This window comes from Gossypium hirsutum, chromosome A13 (genome assembly GCF_007990345.1).
Source record: "Gossypium hirsutum isolate 1008001.06 chromosome A13, Gossypium_hirsutum_v2.1, whole genome shotgun sequence".
In the NCBI taxonomy this organism is placed as follows: domain Eukaryota; kingdom Viridiplantae; phylum Streptophyta; class Magnoliopsida; order Malvales; family Malvaceae; genus Gossypium; species Gossypium hirsutum.
Window position 1 is genome coordinate 106112468 of NC_053436.1, and position 18480 is coordinate 106130947.

General features: G+C 34.0%; 1 protein-coding gene across 2 annotated transcripts; it reads left to right on the forward strand.

Annotated features, from left to right (window-relative positions):
• Nucleotides 1–221: 221 nt before the first annotated feature.
• LOC107893424 (FIP1[V]-like protein) lies at nt 222–8663 on the forward strand. Of its 2 annotated transcripts, none has more exons than XM_016818407.2 (9): nt 222–1182; nt 2692–2942; nt 3194–3320; nt 3402–3470; nt 3597–3731; nt 4018–4119; nt 4220–4560; nt 5346–6981; nt 7430–8663. In XM_016818407.2, exons 1-9 carry the CDS (start codon nt 364–366, stop codon nt 7967–7969), a joined length of 4020 nt encoding a protein of 1339 aa, XP_016673896.2. In that variant the 5' UTR covers nt 222–363; the 3' UTR covers nt 7970–8663. The 2 variants fall into 2 exon arrangements, with proteins under 2 accessions (XP_016673896.2, XP_040941528.1); XM_041085594.1 differs by having other exon boundaries at nt 7441–8663.
• The last annotated feature ends 9817 nt before the right edge of the window (nt 8664–18480 follow it).

The window sequence follows — 18480 nt, forward strand, 5'->3', positions numbered from 1 at the left end:
TTAGGGAGGTAATGGAGTTTAATCTTTGTAACAAAATAATAACTTAAGTGACTAAAACATAATATTTTAAGCATAAATGACTAAAGTGTAATACAAAGCAAACGAAAGTAAATAATTTTATAGTTTATCCTTTAAAATATTAACAAAGAAAGAAACAAATCTAAAATAGAGAGGAAATTAATAATAATAAGAAAAAATAAGACGAATGAAAACCTCATAGAAAATGAATGTAATAAAAAGCTTGTGCTCTTAAAAAGGGCAGGAGGAGGCAGTACGCCAACGTTATCAAACGAAAACACAATCAAAACCCTTTCCCTAACTCTCTCTTTTTGTTTTTCCTTTTTTTTTGTGAAAGGAATTCCGATGGAAGACGACGATGAGTTTGGAGATCTTTACACGGACGTTCTCGGGCCTTTCTCATCAACATCCACGACGACGTCGTTGTCATCTCTTGCTCCGCAGCCATTCCAGCCTTCTCCTACACCCACACAGCTCCTCCGTCCGATCGATCTCAACCTTCAGTCTCAACACGATGGCAATACCCTCTTCGGAGCTCCCGCCGCCCAAACCCTAGCCCCCTTTAAATCTCCTCCTTCTCCCCCGGCTGTTCCTGCTGAGGCAGAAGCTCCGGATTCTATTCCTTCTTCCCTTGGTTCAGTTTCCGAACCAATGGTTCTGGATTCCAAACATGAATCGGCGGATGGAAAAGAGCTTGAATTTGATATTGAAGAGGGTGGTGGTAATGGAGTTGAGGATATAGGCTCAAATGATCCGTTAATCCCGGGTTTAACCGAAGTGGTTCGCCAGGAAGGTAACAATATTGGGATTCGAGGCAGTCAAGCGGAAGCCGATGGAGAAAGGGATGATTGGGACAGTGACAGTGAAGATGATCTACAGATTGTATTAAACGACAACAACCACGGCCCGGTGGCTATGGAAACAGGAGAAATGATAGGCGAAGATGATGACGATGACGAAGATGGGGACCCGCTTGTGATACTGGCTGATGGAGATGCAAACCAAGGGACGGCGGAGCAGGAATGGGGCGAAGAAAGAGGGCAAGCGGCTGATGGGGAGAAGAAAGAAGGGGGAGAAGCAGGGAAGGTTACCAGTGGCGGCGTTCTTGCACCAAAAATTGGGTACAGCAGTCATCTGTACCATCCGTTTCATTCTCAGTTTAAGGTCAGTGTGTTAATATGTTGATGCTGTTGTTCTTGTTAAATCAAACAATTTGGAAACATTTAGGAAAGAAATGGGGTTTTTTGCTTGTCATGCGCCCCAATTATTTGATGAATCATTAGGGTTAAGTTAGTATAGTTATTGGTTTGTAAACTTTGTACAGAATGAAATTATGAAATGATAAATAACAGTAAGAAGATTTGACTGGTGATTGCATTGTGATGTTTTCTGTTTTGATATTATATCTGAATATTGGAGATCATAACGTTCGATCAGAAATCATTATGATTATCAATAAATAGACCTTCCGTCTGTTTGGCGAGAATTTGGTTTTGTTCGTGGTTGGCTTAAAAGCACTTCGACTGATATTAATAGAACGATTCTGCTTCACTCCAAATCTCGCTTACTTCAATGGAACTCAAACATTGTTCATGTATTGTTGGCTGATGCAATACTGACTTGTAAGTTGTAAGAAAGGGCTCTTTAATTAATCTTTCTTCTGATCCTAAACTTGAGCTAGACAACTTAAAAAAAAAAGAAAGTTCTGTCATAAGTCTTGATCTTCGAACTTTTGGGGCAGTTAGTTAAAGGTCTCAATAGTAAAACCTTTATGGATGAGGTACACAAATGCAACTACAGTTAATACCTTTTCAGATGTAATATGCTTTAACAGTCTCCTACACCAATAATTCTGTGTAGGAGCTGTTGAAGATGAAAAATTATGTTCCAAAGTATTTGTTTATCTGTGAGTCAAGTAATTTGTGCTCAAGAGCAAGTACAGAAACTTCTGCAAAGAAAAAGTGCAAACAGCCTGTCAGTAAAAGAGAGGAACCTGTAGAGAGTAATATTGTTCTCAACAAATTGAAGGCAATGCAACAGCAAGTGCTAAATTTTGCTGAAACTGTGCTTCTCTTCATACTTGTTTGAAACTATTTTGAAACAGATTTTGTGTTCTATTTAACCTAGACCTTGTCATTAGTTATACCATAGAGTTTAAGTTATTTCCAGCTTAAGATTTGTTATTGCAATTGACATCTTGGTTGCTCCTATATTCTGCTGCAACCTTGTTAATTATATCATGAACATTATGAGCTGTTCATGAGCCACTTATTCCCTCTTTTGGCTATTATATTGTTAGTGCAATGTTATAATCGGTGCATCATTTGATATCCTTGTTTCTTGATTTGTATGTTTTCTTGGTGCATGCTTTAAAGTGGATTTTTAATTTAGCTTAAGAAATTTTGATTGAGCCGTCTATTTTACTTAAAATTTAATACTTGGTGACTTGATGAAAATTGAGCCTTTGTCTTGAATGTGCTATCCAATAGAATTTTGGTGCATATATGTTAAGGATCTAATCAATTGATTGTCTGTTGTAAACTGTAACTTTTATAGAGGAGAAAAAAAAATCCATTGCTGGATGATCATCATATTTCTTTTATTCTGGTCTTATGATGCTTGTTCACTTTGGTTTCTGATTAATGCTGTGATCTCTTTTATGCTACATGGCAGTATGTAAGACCTGGTGCAACACCAATGCCTGGAGCCACTGCAGGTGGTTCTGGAGGAGCCCCAGGTCAGGTTTCTCCAATCATGGGTGCTATGGCTGGTCGTGGTAGAGGTGATTGGAGACCATCTGGAATGAAAGCTGGTCCTCCCATGCAAAAAGGTTTCCACCCTAGTTTTGGAGCTCCTGGCTGGGGTAATAACACAGCAGGGCGAGGTTTTGGTGGTGGGCTGGAATTCACTCTTCCTTCTCACAAGTAACTGCTTAACTTTCTATAATTATGTTATTATGGAATGGTAGTTGGTGGTGTTAATTTTGATCTTGGAATATTTGATCCATTTGATTTTGGCTTTTAGAAGCTGATAATGGAGACAAATTACATGTTCTAAAATGCCTTTTGGCTTCTGTAATACATGTTATGTTTCATTTTTCTACTATCATGTTTGAACTCTTTTAATTTCGCTGTTTTTGCCTGACTAGTTTTTTATTAATACGATGTGGTTCCAGGACCATATTCGATGTTGACATTGACAGTTTTGAGGAAAAGCCATGGAAATATCCTGGCGTTGATCTCTCTGACTTCTTCAACTTTGGTCTAAATGAGGAGAGCTGGAAAGATTATTGCAAACAACTGGTAATGATTCACTTTAAATGATTCCTTATTTCATTGTTGCAGGAACTGAGGTCTAAGAAGTTGTATTTTAAAATTTTTTAGGAACAACACCGCTTGGAGACCACCATGCAAAGCAAAATTCGTGTTTATGAAAGTGGGAGAACCGAGCAGGTAATTTTGCGTTTGTTTATATCTGAAAAATGTTTCCTTTTAACAGTTTAATATTTGGCTTGGTGGTATGGCTTCTGCAGTTCTGCAACTGCTGTTAAGGACTTGACTTTCTTGCTTTTTCTTTAGGGTTATGATCCAGATTTGCCTCCAGAATTGGCAGCAGCAACTGCACAAGTGGTACCAGCTGCTGCTAATCTTGTAAAGTCAGATGGTGGACAAAATGACATGACAAAAGGAGCTGGTCGAGTGCGACCGCCACTGGTAAGCTTCATATGCTGGTTTTACATTCCGTGCATTATAATTATAAAAGCAATCCTGTTAGATGTTATAGATACTTCAACTATATTATATTTTTCTCTGTAAATACTTATTTTTGTACTCTTAGCTCTTCAACATATGTGCTTGATCTGTGTCTGTTCTTCTCTTCCCTTGCTGTCCAATATTAACTAACTACTTTATTATGTGTGATGAATAATTTCATGTATTTTAGGCCTGTTGTGCAATTTCTTTTTATCCGTTTGATAATTTTTTTTATTTACTTTACCAGCCAACTGGAAGACCGATACAGGTGGAGGGAGGTTCTGGAGAACGCCTCCCTTCCATTGATACTCGGCCACCTCGTGTACGTGATTCAGATGCAGTTATTGAGGTGAGCTAACAACCCTTGTTTCTATTGCACTTAGCCTAAGTCTTATTTATTATCTATATTATGCTCATGCGAAACTCTTAACTCTTAATTGTATAAACAGATTGTCTGTGAGGATACTCTAGATGATGATTCCTCCACGGGCAACGGTGTTGAAGGCCGAGCAGAAAATGATCTACCGATGGAGGATCTTAGAGGAGATCTTGCATCTGAAGCTGCGATTGCACATGAAGAAACTGAATATTTTGATGATTCTGCAGATGCTTGTAAAAGTCGAAAGAAGGAACTAGTTGGAAGGACTGTGAATTTTGCTCACGATAATGTGCGTGAAGTCAATGGGGTTTTGCCTTTCCCTGTGGAAGCATCACGTCCATATGGTCCTGGACCTAGGGTTCAGAGTCCTATGGGTCCTAGTGAAAACTCAGGCAGTCCTCCTGATGAGAGGTAAGAACAATATTGTTGCTTTTTTGTGATACTATACTTCAAGTAGATGGTAAAGCAGTTGTTCACCTTAAATATGCATTTGCTTATTTCTGGTTTTGTTGTTCTAATTTGTACATGTTGACGCTTAATTCTTTCAGGTAGAAAAAAATTTTGAGATGTAGTTGTCATAAACTGAAACTTCATTATAGCAAAATTGACACATTAATTGCTTTGTTAAGAAGTATAACTAAACATGCTTTCATGTGCCTGAAAAGTGAAGGAACTTGGAGGATATAGGGAGTCATAAAAGATGATAGTGTTGTAGGTCTCTATTTATCTAGGGAGTAGAAAATAAATGCTAATCAAGATGGTCAGTCTGAAAAGGCATGAAGTTGGTAGCAGGTCCGTGTTATCATTGACTGGTCAGATTGACTTATTTTACTTTATACTCCATGGTGATAACCATAAATGTTTCCATCATAGTTTGTTATCTTTAAGCAGATGGATTTCTTTCTAGAATGTTTGGCTGTGAAGAGAAATGAATTCCTGTTGCTGTTATGATTAACTCTTTTGCATGTTTCTGATGAGCCTGTTACGTTGATGAAGTCCATGCCTTTGCGATCCATTTCATAAATTGAAAGTGAGAGACACAAGTTTGTTTGAAAGGCTGGTTATGAGTTTTAGCAAGGATTTCTTAATTGTCTTAGATTGTTTTTACTGTTTCCTTTAGGTTGATGTTTAGTATATGATTGAGAAGTTAATATCACATCTCATAATAAGTGTTATTAACCCTCTCTCTAACACAGGCATCAGCAGGGAAGAATACGTAGGAAGTCCCCTTGCATTACACCTATTCATGGTGAACGTGATAATTTCAATGATACTGATAGGGAAGAATCTGTTGAACGCATGGATGGTAAATCTCCTCGCGTAGTTAGAGATCCCAGGGAGTCAAGTGTTGAGCATAAGGATCATGTTGATGATGAACTTGAGCCAGCTGATGGAAGCCCTGTTACAGAAAAGGATGAGCTGATAAATGGTACCCATAAAGATGAGCATTCACTTAATCCCATGAGAAATGAAAAAATAAGTTCTCAAGCAGAGCAATGGAAGCTTTGTGAACGTGATGATGATGAGGATTCTAGGGCTGCAAGGAGTAGTGAAAACAGCAAAGCAAGATCTGGCAGCAGCAGAGATTATCAGAAGTGGCGAGATGGTGCTGAGGAGGAAGTTGTTCAAGGTGAACGTTCTTCTCGCATTGGGATTGTCAAGAAGCATCTTGATGAAAATGATCAAAATTTCCGGAGAAAAGATCGCGATGGGAGACTTGAGATTGAAAGAAATTGCATGGTAGGTAAACCAGGAGAGGATTCTTATCCTCTTAGAGATGTTGACGCTAGCTTGTCACATAATTTGCCCGTTAAAAAAGAGGGTTTTGGTAGGCGAAGGGAGAGTGACAACCCTGATGGTACTTGGCAATGGAGAGAAGATGATCCTTATGGCAGAAAAGAAAGAACTGAGGACCTAAGGAAGAGAGATCATGATAATGAAATGGGTTCTAGGAACAGGGCTAAGGTTCGAGAAAGTGAGAGGAGTGACAAAGATGATTATCCATCTAGAAAACAATTGGACAATGGCAATTATAAGGATGTCAGTGCAAGACATAGGGAAAGAGATGATAATTTGAAGAGTAGGTATGAAGCAGCAGATGATTACCCAAGCAAAAGAAGGAAAGATGAGGAGTACCTAAGGAGGGACCATACAAACAAGGAGGAGATCCTGCAAGGACGTAGAGAATCCAGTGGCAGTCGTAGGAAGCGAGAAAGGGATGAAATCTTAGACCCACGTAAGAGAGATGAGCGACGAAGAACAAGAGAGAATTTTGATGAACATCATTCAGCTCGGCACAAGGATGAGGTTTGGTTGAATAGAGAGAAGGTTGAGAGGCTGCGGGAGAGGGATGAATGGCATAGGATAAAGCAATCCCATGATGGAAGTTTATCAAAACGGGAGAGAGAGGAAGGACGAGGTACTGTGAGGAGTGGCCGTGGTTCAGAAGACAAAGCTTGTGGTGGACATACCAGGGGAAAGGATGAGTATAAAGTTTCTGAAAAAGAATACCAACTCAAAGAGACAGTACGCCACAGTGAACAGGTGAAGAGAAGGGATCGGAATGATGACGAAAGTTCCTCACGCCATAGAGGGCGTGAAGATTTGTATGCACGTGGACACCAATTTAGTAATGATGAGAGAAAATCCAGGCCGGAAAGGTCAAGCACTCGGAGTGACCACGGTGTCGATGCTTCGGATAGCCAGAAGGGGCATGAGAAGAAACATAAAGAAAACACTAGGAAGAATAGAGAATCTGAAGGTGGGAATCAAACTACTTTGGGTTCTGCCAAGAAAAGTCGAGAAGATTTAAGTGGTCACAACAATGAAACGGTATGTTTCAAAGACTCAAGGACATAATGTTTCTTTACTAGCAAGGAGAACTATACCACAACATTTTCTGGAAAGGAGCTTATACATGTCCATACTTGCATAAATAAATCTTCTATTGAAAGATGGTGCATTTTCTTCAAAATTAGAAATTCTGGTTTTACTTACCCTATCATTGTTGTTTTTGAAACATCTTCTTTCAATCAAATATATATCTGTTAAGAGTTAGAGAACTGTGTGTCTGTATCTGCACAATTCTCATGACCCAGATATTACTTTTAGATTGAGAGTCATTTTGTGTTCATCGGTAAATTTTCTTAACACCATAGACAAAACTACTCTTTTTCCAACTTTTTCATATTAATATGTAAAGGTGGCACTTCTAAAAGAAAATGATTGTTTATCTATTAACATTGTTATTATCATTATTATTAACCTTTGCCTTGCTTAGGGCTTGAAAAGTGATGAGAAGAACCCAGTACATTATAACTCTTCCAGAAAACATAAAGAAGATGCTTCATCAGAGGACGAACTGCGAGAGTCGAAACGAGGGCGCTCCAAATTGGAACGTTGGACAAGCCATACTGAGAGGGATTACAATATCAACAGCAAGTCATCAGCTTCCTTGAAGTTCAAGGAGATTGAGAAGATTAATAATGTTGTGTCTTCCGAGTCTAACAAATTTCCAGATGGACCTGGTAAGTCAGTTGAGCCTGTTGAGCACTTTCCTCCTTTGTCTGACAATAAAGGTTTCAGTGAGCCAGAGATCAAGGAAGCTGATACAAGACCATCGGAGGATCAGCACCTTGACACTGTCGAGAAGCTAAAGAAGCGAAGCGAGAGGTTCAAGCTTCCAATTTCTAGGGAAAAAGATACCCTCGCAACAAAGACAGAGAATGAGGCATTACCTTCGACCGAGAATGAAACTCCTGTAGATTCAGAGATAAAACATGAGAGACCTGCCCGAAAACGAAGGTGGATCAGCAACTAATCGTGGAATAAGCAACCTGCATTTTTGCTGTGCTGCCTTTTTGACTTTTTAACTAATGGACCCCAAAGGTCCCTGTGCGGTGTATTTTGAAATGGCCATTATGTGGTTCCCAGGATGGGGGATTTACCACAGTTACAGTCGTACCTCAGTATGCTATTGTAACAGTGCTGCTGCCATGTACCTTTTTATTTCCAGAACTATGTGTATATATACTAGAGAACGTAACACTGAACTAGTCACAAATGGTGGCACATATTCCATTTGGAGTCCAATTGAGGTGTGCTGATGAGATTATCAGAACATGTTGAGGGTCCTTTCTTCTGGCCTGTGTAAGAAGTTGGGGGGCATCAGAGATGAGGAAGTTGTTCTGATGCTTACAACTTTCCACTTAGCATTTTGAAGTATGAAGAAAATACGGGTGGTACTAGCCATTGAGCAGATAAGACACTCTTGCATTTGTAATGGCTGGAGAAGAAGATACATTGAAGGTTGGTTGGTATCTTTATTTGTATTAGTATAGCTTAGCTTGATCAGGTTATAACAATTTTGTCTTTGTTAATTTTTTTTCACACATTTCTTAATTTTAGCAATTACTGCAAAAAGCCTGAAGATTGAAATACTTTTGAGAGCTTCTTTTGTAATTGAGAAGCAATTTAACAAAAAAGTGATAGAAAAGAATTTGACTTTTTTGTCATTTCTTTCCAAACTGTCAGTATTTTTTTATTGTTCCATTCCATGATTGTTAAATTTTGCTCTTAATGAAGATTTGTTTGAAGGTATAAAGATTGTCTTTACGGTTTTCTTCATTTGGGACAATACCTTTTTGAAAAGTCTTTGTATAAATTTGAGATTTAGTGTGTTTTGAAATTTAAAAAAATCTGTCTACTTTTTCAAGCTATTCTTATTATTATTAGTGTTGATAGTTTTTGTTAAAATTTATTAACTTATCATTTTTATTTTTTATTAATAAGATATTTTAATCAATTTTTTTAGTTACAAAATTTGACAAAATAATTATAAATGACTAAATTGTGTTTTTAAACCAAAAAAAAAGTTAATTTTTAATTTTTAAGTATATAAATTAAATCTTAAAATTTGTGAAAATATTGGAACTAACTGAATTAAAGGAATTCTCCTAGAAAACAAAACTTGAGGAAACATTGCCAAAAGAAAGCACAAAGTGTTGAAGTATATACCCTCAACTGGATTACTTTCTCTTAAAAAATACAAGAAACAATGAACGAATGAAATGAGTCACAAGTAGGGGAGGTTCTCTATTTATAGTTAAGCTCCTCCAAAACCAACGGTCTAGATCAAGTTACATTAACAGATGAAATTAGTCTATCCCTTACATAATCAAATCCAATCTAATCTTATAAGATATGATTTCCCTAATTACCAAGGTAACTTATGTTGCCATATCTTCATCATTGGGCGACTCAGACTTCAATGTGATAAGTTTCTCCAACAACTCTTTAAATTGGGCCAATTCTTGTGGGCCAAATGATCCCTATCTAAATGATAGAGCTTCATGGGATACATTTAGTGTGATGGTCACAGGCTTTGATCTACGGCTCGTGACAATTACATATTATAGATTTTTGTTATTCAAATGGATATGTTGTTATATATATATATTATAGATTTTTGTATCAATAAGAATGTTGTTATATATTATAGATTTTGATAATTGTTATAAAAAATATTGTTATTTAAATAGATATATTGTTATATATTTGATTAAAAATACTTTTAATTTTTGAAATACTTTACTAATTTTTTTTCATTTTTAAATATTATTTTATAATTTTAAATAATTCTAATTATATTTTGATTGGTCAACGGGCGGTCAATGATAGATCAATGATCTGTCTAAACTTATTCTTAAATAATTATATATTTTTTATTTCCAAAAAAAGTAATTTTATAATTTTTATGGTTTTTTTTATAATTTTTGAGGACTTTTATAATTTTTTTATTTTTAAAATGATTTGCTTACGTTGCATAACGACTTTTTTATAACAACTACCAAAATCTATAACAACATTTTTAACGGATATCAAAAACTATAATATATAACAACTATCAAAATCTATAATATATAATAATATATCTATTTATATAAAACCTTTTTAATTTCTTTGTATATTTTTATATTTTTTTAAATAAATTTTAAAATTTTCTAAATAATTTTTTACTATTTTTTATATTTTTAATTTTTTTATAATTTTAAATAATTTTTAATGATTTTTTGACCGTGGATTATATATTTATCTGATGTATATATGTGTTTAAATTTTGTTTTACTCATATTTTAAAATTTTTTTATTTTAATATTGTACATATTTTATTTTTATTATGATTAATTAGTTTCAAACCATACGTTTCATTATTTGTTGCATGTTATTTTTAAATCACATCTGTTTTCTAAATCTATCATTTCCACACACGTATATGGGTAGAATTGGTATGATTGAAAATTTCTTATTATACTTTAATTGTTAAATAAATTTAAAACTAATTAAAAGATTGGGTAAACTACACATTTAGTCACTCAGTTTTCATGTTTTCATTTTGGGCACTGAAAATAATAAATTTACATTTTGAACACCATGGTTAACAACTATTTTCATTTTGATCACTTGCTATTAATTTGGGTTAGACAATGTTGTTTTAAACTCTTTTTAGTCGCCTAATTTTTCCTTATAAAAATCCAGGTAGTTCTTGGTAAAACACAAGAAAATTAATTTTAAAAAAGGAAATTAAAATGACAAAATGAGTGACTAAAATAGAAGCTTCTAAAGCTAAGTAACTAAAATGAAAATTAAATTAATTTTGGGTGTCTAAATAAAAACTTTGTTAACGAAAATGCCTAAAATGTAAATTTTTTATTTTTAATGCCAAAACTAAAATTTTATGAAAATTGAGTCAACGGAAAAGTTAACTCTTAAAAAAAATTAAATACCTAAAATGATCAACGTCTAACAAGTGGAAATGATCATAAATGTAAAAGGCATAATAGCATTTTTTGCCCTTAATCTTTTTTGAAATAATCAATTTAGCCCTCTTTCTTTTTTTAGCTTCATTTAGCCCTCAAACTACTATTTTTTTTGTCAAATTAACCATAATTGGATGTAAAAATTAACAGTGCCATTAACTTGTTGATGTGGATGCCACATGGCTGGCCACATGTGCAGTTGCTAATGTGACAATTAATTAAAAATTAAAAAAAAATTATAAAAATTATAAAGAATTTAAAATTTTCAAAAGAATTGTAAAAATTATAAAGCATTTAAAATAAAAAATTAATCCTGCCTTTTTCATTTGCTTGTTCTCAACTGTTTATAAACACTGTTTATTTCTACTTTTTAGAATTTTTATAAATTTTTGTTTTTCTAACATTTATATTATTTGTTATATTTTAATATTTTTTCAATTTCTTTATTTTTTAAAATACTTATTGATGTGACATATAGTGTCACATCAGCAATTAATACATGTAAATCACAAAGGACACAACAACATTCAGGGTCTTCATCATTATGGTCTGCCACTAGACTCCTTATTGGTTGCATCATAAGTTGTGTAGGAAAGATTGAAGGACCTTTAGGACTGTGAAGATGGCTATGATCAAACTTTATTTTTGTAGTTCCATCTCCCTTGGATGTAATTTGACTTTTGGTAAACTGAATAGTTTGACTATGCTCATGAAGTTGTTCATAGTTAGTAACCCATTTTTCTGGGAGAAGTTTAATAATAAACTCCTTCTTGGGGATTTGTCTTGGAACATGAACACAATGGGGTTGATCATTTGTGTTCATAGAGATGAGCAGAGAATCTTTTGTTCCATGTCTTGATAGGTTGAAAGCATGATCTTGGACTCTATAAACAATCTGATAGTGCAGGGTTACAACTATCACGGATGGTACTTGAGGTGCTTCAACAATCTGAATCTGAACTTTGAGAGCTTCAAGCAAATTTGAATATACTAATACCATCGTGAAATTTGGGAAAAGAGTAACCATAACAAGGCCAAAATTTAGGGTGGCTTCAATAGTAGCAATGCAAACATGCTGGTATTCCAAATATCTAGAATCCAGTAAAGCAATTCGTGCTACAACAGGTTTGCCTTCTGTACCATGATAATTTAATGCAAGTCGAAATGCCCAAAAATGGATATGAGAGTAACCTGCTTGTATCCATTCTCTAGGAAATTCTGATGGAATTTCAAGAGTAATAAACTGTTCAGAAGAGGAGGCAGATATAGGATAACTATCAAACCTTGAGGCTTGAATATATTCTTTTACTTGCTTAGAGGAACTATGGATTAAAGTTTTTTTTGGATCTAATGGGGGAAAATGAAGATTTCCTATAAGCAGAGTAAGGATTTACAGTAAGAGGATTTGTAGGTTTAATCTTATCTTCCTCTTTAAGATAGTTTATTTCATACAAAGAAGAAATCTTTTTTACAGAGTGAGACTTTAAATGAATACTAGGCATTGAAAGAGAAGTTGAAGAGGTATAAGGTCGTGACAACATTTTATTAGATATAACTAGAAAAACTTCTCTCTAAATTGTTCATTTTAAAGAAGATGGAGTGCATGAGTTTTTTAAGCATTTTCTGGCTCTGATACCAATATAGGTGAGAATCTTAGACGAAATTCAAGAAATAAGAACTTGTAGCAGGTATGCTATGCCAAAAAAATACGGATCATTCCTCTTGGTCATTAAAACAGGCACTGCCTTTTAGCTACAAATACTTAATTCAAGAAACTTCTGCAATTCTCAATAATATTGACATCTTTTGATCAGAGTTTTAATATTTCTGATGTGCAGGATCCATATATGGCAAGCATAGAGCTTACTCTATTATAACTCTATAATTTCACTCATGTATCCTTCCCCATCAAAAAGAAAATTTAGAGAGAAAGAAGGGAAATTTAGAAAGCCATGGATAAAACACTAAACACACTGATATTTTATCAGATAGAAGACTCGATGATCTTACAAGATAAAAAACATCTCCTTTTATAGATGAAGGAAATGAAAAATAACCAAAATAGCTACAGTGCCAATACATAATTATTAAAGCAAAAGCAAACATAAAGGACACAAATAACAGTGAAGATTCTTAATAGTACATGACACACTTAACAGTTAAGATTCCTAATAGTACATTTTCTTGATATAAGGAAAAGTAAAAGCATGAGATTCTTTCAGAGTGCTTTAGCTGTTGGCATTAGAATTAGGAAATTGTGCACTGTCAACAGAGCTTTCACTGCAATCATCTTTACATATATCCTCATATTCAGACTTATCTTCTAGTTCATCTTGGATCCTTATCTTGTTAAGATTGATTTGTGATAAACATAAAAGTAACACATTTTAATCCCATATTTAGCATATTTTTGGATGATTTATTATATAATTTAACAAATTAGATGCTCCTAATCCTTTAATCTCATGTTATATAGTTAGGAGAGCATAGAGGAACAAAATGAGCTGAAAATGAGCAAAAAACGGACGAAACGGGCTGATTTAAAGATCCACACGGCCAAGACTAATTCCACATGGGCTGAGCACACGCTCGTGTGAGCCACACGGGCTGGCCACACGCCCATGTGGCAGCTCATGTCGATATCGCTCTCTATTTCCCAAATATGCAAAAAAGCCAAATTTTAGGGTTTCTGAGCCTTCTAAAGTCTATATAAACACATTAGAAGCAGACCTAAAGGGGCACGTAGAGCAAAAAGCAGAAATTGCTTGAAGAAAGCCGTTGGAATCGTCTCAAAAGTAGATCCACGTCAAGATTGAAGATCTCTATTCAAATTTTTCTCGAAGTTTATTTGGGTTTTTCATGTCTTGTTCTTTTTCTAAATTTGAGATGTCTTCCTTTTATATTATGAACTAAATTCCCTAGATACCTAGGGAAGATGAAACCTAAGACGGATCTTATTATTTAATGTTCTGAATTTAACGATAAATACTTGTTCTTGTTCTTAATTATGTGTTCTTAATACTTGTTCTAATATGTTTAGGATATTAATTCAAGTTGATGTGCTTATTTAGAGGAGCAAAAGTCCCTGTTTAAGAGTAGATCTACCATAATTAAGTGGAGTTGCATGCAACCTTAGAAATAGGGCGACATAAATCTACCGGATTAGAGTCAAATCTAATAAGGGAATCCATAAATCGAGTTAATGGGACAATAGGGGTTTTAATTAGAAAGAGATTTCAATTAATCAACCTAGAGTCAGTTGTTTTTAGTCTCAAAAGAGAGATTAACATAATTTAGGGATTTCTACGGATCAAGACAAGTGAATAAATCGTTTTGTTCAGAGTCAGAATAATAAATGAAGTTTAGGTGGATTCCTCATTGGGTATTGTCTTTATTATTGGTTTATTCAATTATTTTTTTCACTCTTTGTCGTGTTTTTTAGTTAATTAGTTTAGTTAAATTTAGATTAAAACAAAAATCCCTTCTATTCTAAGCTAAATAATAGAAAGATAGTTAATACTAGTATTTTTAGTCCTTATGGATACGATATTCTGGATTTACCATAGCTATACTACCATTTGATAGGTGCGCTTGCCTTTGTCGTGATCGTAGTCTAGTTTATTGTTTCATAAAACGATCATTAATTTGACTGCAATACTAAGGATAATCTTGAGACCATTTTGATGGATCTGGAATATTCTCATAGTATTCTTGGATTGCCTTTAAAATTTCTTTATGATAAGGTTGATATTGAACTGACCAAGTATCCCATGGAGCAGTGATGTCTAGAGTGTAATACCCCATACCCGTACCTGAGACCGAGATAGGATACGAGGCATTACCGAGATTTTCAGAATAATTTCAATTAATTTATATTATTTAGTATTCATTTTCATGTTTTATGTAACATCCCTTTCATATATTCAATTAAAAATATCATATAAAATACGATACAATACTTAAATTTTCATATTTACATGCTCATTCAGGATATACGAACCTACCTGACTAAATTGCAGAAATACCAAGATTTAGGGGCATATTGGTAATTTACCATATTCCCAAATTTCACCCAATCTTAAATTGATAATTTCATTCAATTTATTAATTTAGATAATAAAACAATTCATTCCCTTCAATTTAGTCATTTTTACAAAATTGCCCCCTAAAATTTTACTTTTATTCAATTTAGTCCATGAGCTTAAAACATGCAAATTAGCCATACTAACTGAATATTCATATATATTTTTCCTCCTCCTCCTCCTCTCCATTCCACATCCTTAGTATAAACAACACACTTTAGGTAACATTATCCATAATTTTCACTATCTACTTATGTGAATATTCAAGCTGTCCATTTGTGTCATAGTCACTAAATTATTTTTATCTTGAGCTACAGAACTCCAAATTAAGATCCATAAATTTTACCAGAATCTAAACTCATATGTATTCTTACCATAAAAATTTCATAATTTTTTGTTGGGCCAATTAATACAGTTTATTCATTAAAGTCTCCCCTGTTCTGCTGTCTGACAGTTCCAACCCTTCTTCACTAAAAATTAATTATCTTCTCGTACAGGATTCTAATGATGTCCTCGTCTGTTTCTCTTGAAAATAAACTCATTCAGAATTCTAAACATATAAATTGAAGCCCATAATTATTTTTATCCAATTTTTGATGATTTTCCAAAGCCAGAACAGGGGAACTCGAAATCATTCTGATCTTGTCTCACAAAAGTTATTGTATCTCGTGATTTACAATTCCATTGCTTACATAATTTCTTTTATAAGAAACTAGACTCAATAAGATTTAATTTCATATTTTATTCATCCTCTAATTCGATTTCTATAATTTTTGGTTATTTTTCAAAGTTAGACTACTGCTGCTGTCTAAAACAGTTTTAGTGCAAAATGTTGATTTCCATTTTGCCCCAAATTTCACAACTCATACAATTCAGTCCTTGCTCAATTAACCCCTCAATTAAGATGATTTTCTCAATTAATACTTTTTCTAGACATTATAAGTTATTTCATAACTATTTAAATTCAGAATTTCCATATGAAACTCTAACTTCAAGCTCTTTTACAATTAGGTCCCAAACATTCACTTTCTATTCAATTCTTTCAATAAAATCAGCATATAAATAATTTAAGGCTCTAATTCCATGCCAAATCATCATATACTTCCAGCACATATTCATAGAAACTTTCAATTTCTTTCATAGAATAAAAAACTAATGAATTCAACAAGTGGACCTAGTTGTAAAAGTCACAAAAACATAAAAATTTCAAGGGGAAAGCAAGAATTAAACTTACATGAAGCTAGAGTATGAAAACCAGCTTGAACCCTCCTCCATGGCTGTTTTTCAGCTGATGAATATGAAGAGAAATGAAGAGAATTCTAGATATTCCAATTTAGTCCCATTTTTATTTAGCCAATTTTGGCAATTTTCTAATTTTGCCCTTATTTCATCCATTTCCTGATTTTTCTCAGCTATTGCCGCCCAAAATATCTCCTTTAGGATTATTTGCACTTAGGTCCTTCCTCATTTGACAATTGAGCTATTTAATCCTTCTAGCAACTTTTACACCCTTTTCAATTTAGTCCTTTTTATTTAATTAACCACCCAAACGTCAAAATTTTCTGATTAAATTTTAATACTACCTCACCAGCACTCCATAAATATTTCTAAAAATATTTATGGCTCGATTTATGAAGTCGAGGTCTCGATACCTCATTCTCGACCCAATTTACCTAATTAATTCTTTTAAATCACCAAATTCACTAATTCAAAAATGCTTTTATACTCGCATTTGACTCATAGGTATTAATTTATTAAATTTTTAACTCACCCGTCAGATTTGGTGATCTCAAATCTCTATTCCCGATACCATTGAAAATTAGGCTGTTACATAGAGGAGGCCATATTTCAAATGGGACAACCTTGTTAAGTTGGAAAAGGAATTTTTGGATTTATCTATAATGAAAATTAGAATTTTTGATATCATCAGGAAAAACCTTATGCATACAAGCAGTAGGAAAAGATCCTAGCTGAGTTGATTTTCCATATTGCATGAAGTATTGGGGCTTGTAAAAGATAATTATCATGTAAACTCTGATTTTTCACGATAATATTGATTTATCACGTTTAGCCATTATGGTAATGAATGAAACCAACTGATGAAGGTGAAGAAATTCTAATGTTTAGGTTCAATGTTTCCCCTAACAGCTTTTATGAGATAGTAAAGGAGATCAGAAACAAGGAATTGTATGGCAATATGGTGAAGATGTGTGAGGTACCATGAGAACCATTTTACTTCTTCTGGTTGTTCAACAAATTCAAACTTGATTGGGTGTATAAATGGATAATCTAGATGAACACCCCATGGCTTGAGAAGAAGTCCTCTATTATTTTTAAAGACCTTAATTTGATATTCAAACATCATTTCTTTGGTCTTTTGGTTAAAAGTTTTTTGATGAACAAGATTCATAACTTCTGGCGGGAAGCCTAGGTTGAGGTTAAGAGCAACAAGATAGGAGGTATGAACGGTTGAGGATGAAGAGGCTGGCCTATACATCATTACAGGTCTGGGCGAAAAAGTTCTTTTCTAGGCAAAGATTTCTTTCTTGGGCCTGGAAAGGAAATCAACAAGGACATTTTCCTTTCCTTTGATATGTTTAGTATCAAAAGAGAATTTTGAAAACCATTTAGCCTATCTAAGCAGCTGAGGATGCGGAACTGTCTTCTGTTTGAACTTGAGCATTTGAGGGAAAGAGGACATATCCATTTCAACAAGAAAATGGTATCCTGTAAGTTAAAATTCAAACTTTGAGATACATTTTTTGACTGCCAAAATTTCTTTGGAAGTGGAATGATAATGGATTTGTGCTTTTGAAAATCTTCCACTTTTGAATCTATAAAGATGTCTTTTGCCTTCTTTTTCTTCAAATAATATTGCACTCCAGTATTTATCACTGGCATCTGTCTGTAAAATTCTTTTTCCATCAGAAGGAATTTGGAGTGGAGGCAAATCTTGCAACATTTCTTTCAACTTTTGTACCACTCTTGTCTGAGAAGATGATCATGTAGGAGGTTTTTTCTTAAGCATCTTTTTTAGGGGATTAATATACTTAAAAACCTTTGGAATAAAGTCTCTAAGATAATTAAAAATCCCTAAGAATTGTTGGACCTATTTTTAGACATGTTCTTATCTGGAAACTTAAGAAGCTCTTGTGAAATATAAGGCCCTAGAGAGTACTGTCCATCTTTCAACTTCATTCCTAGAAATTCAATTTCTAGTTTATTTATTTGCATTTTCTTCTCTGAAAGCATTATCCCATATTTGAAAATAAGGGATTTGAATCCTTCTAAGAGCCAAGCATGAGATTCTTCTTCTGGGCTATAGAGCAGAATGTCATCAATGTAGATTAAAGCATTTTCCATAAGAGGTTGGAAAATCTTTATCATTGCTTTTTGAAATAATGAAGGAGCGGTCTTTAACCCAAATGGCA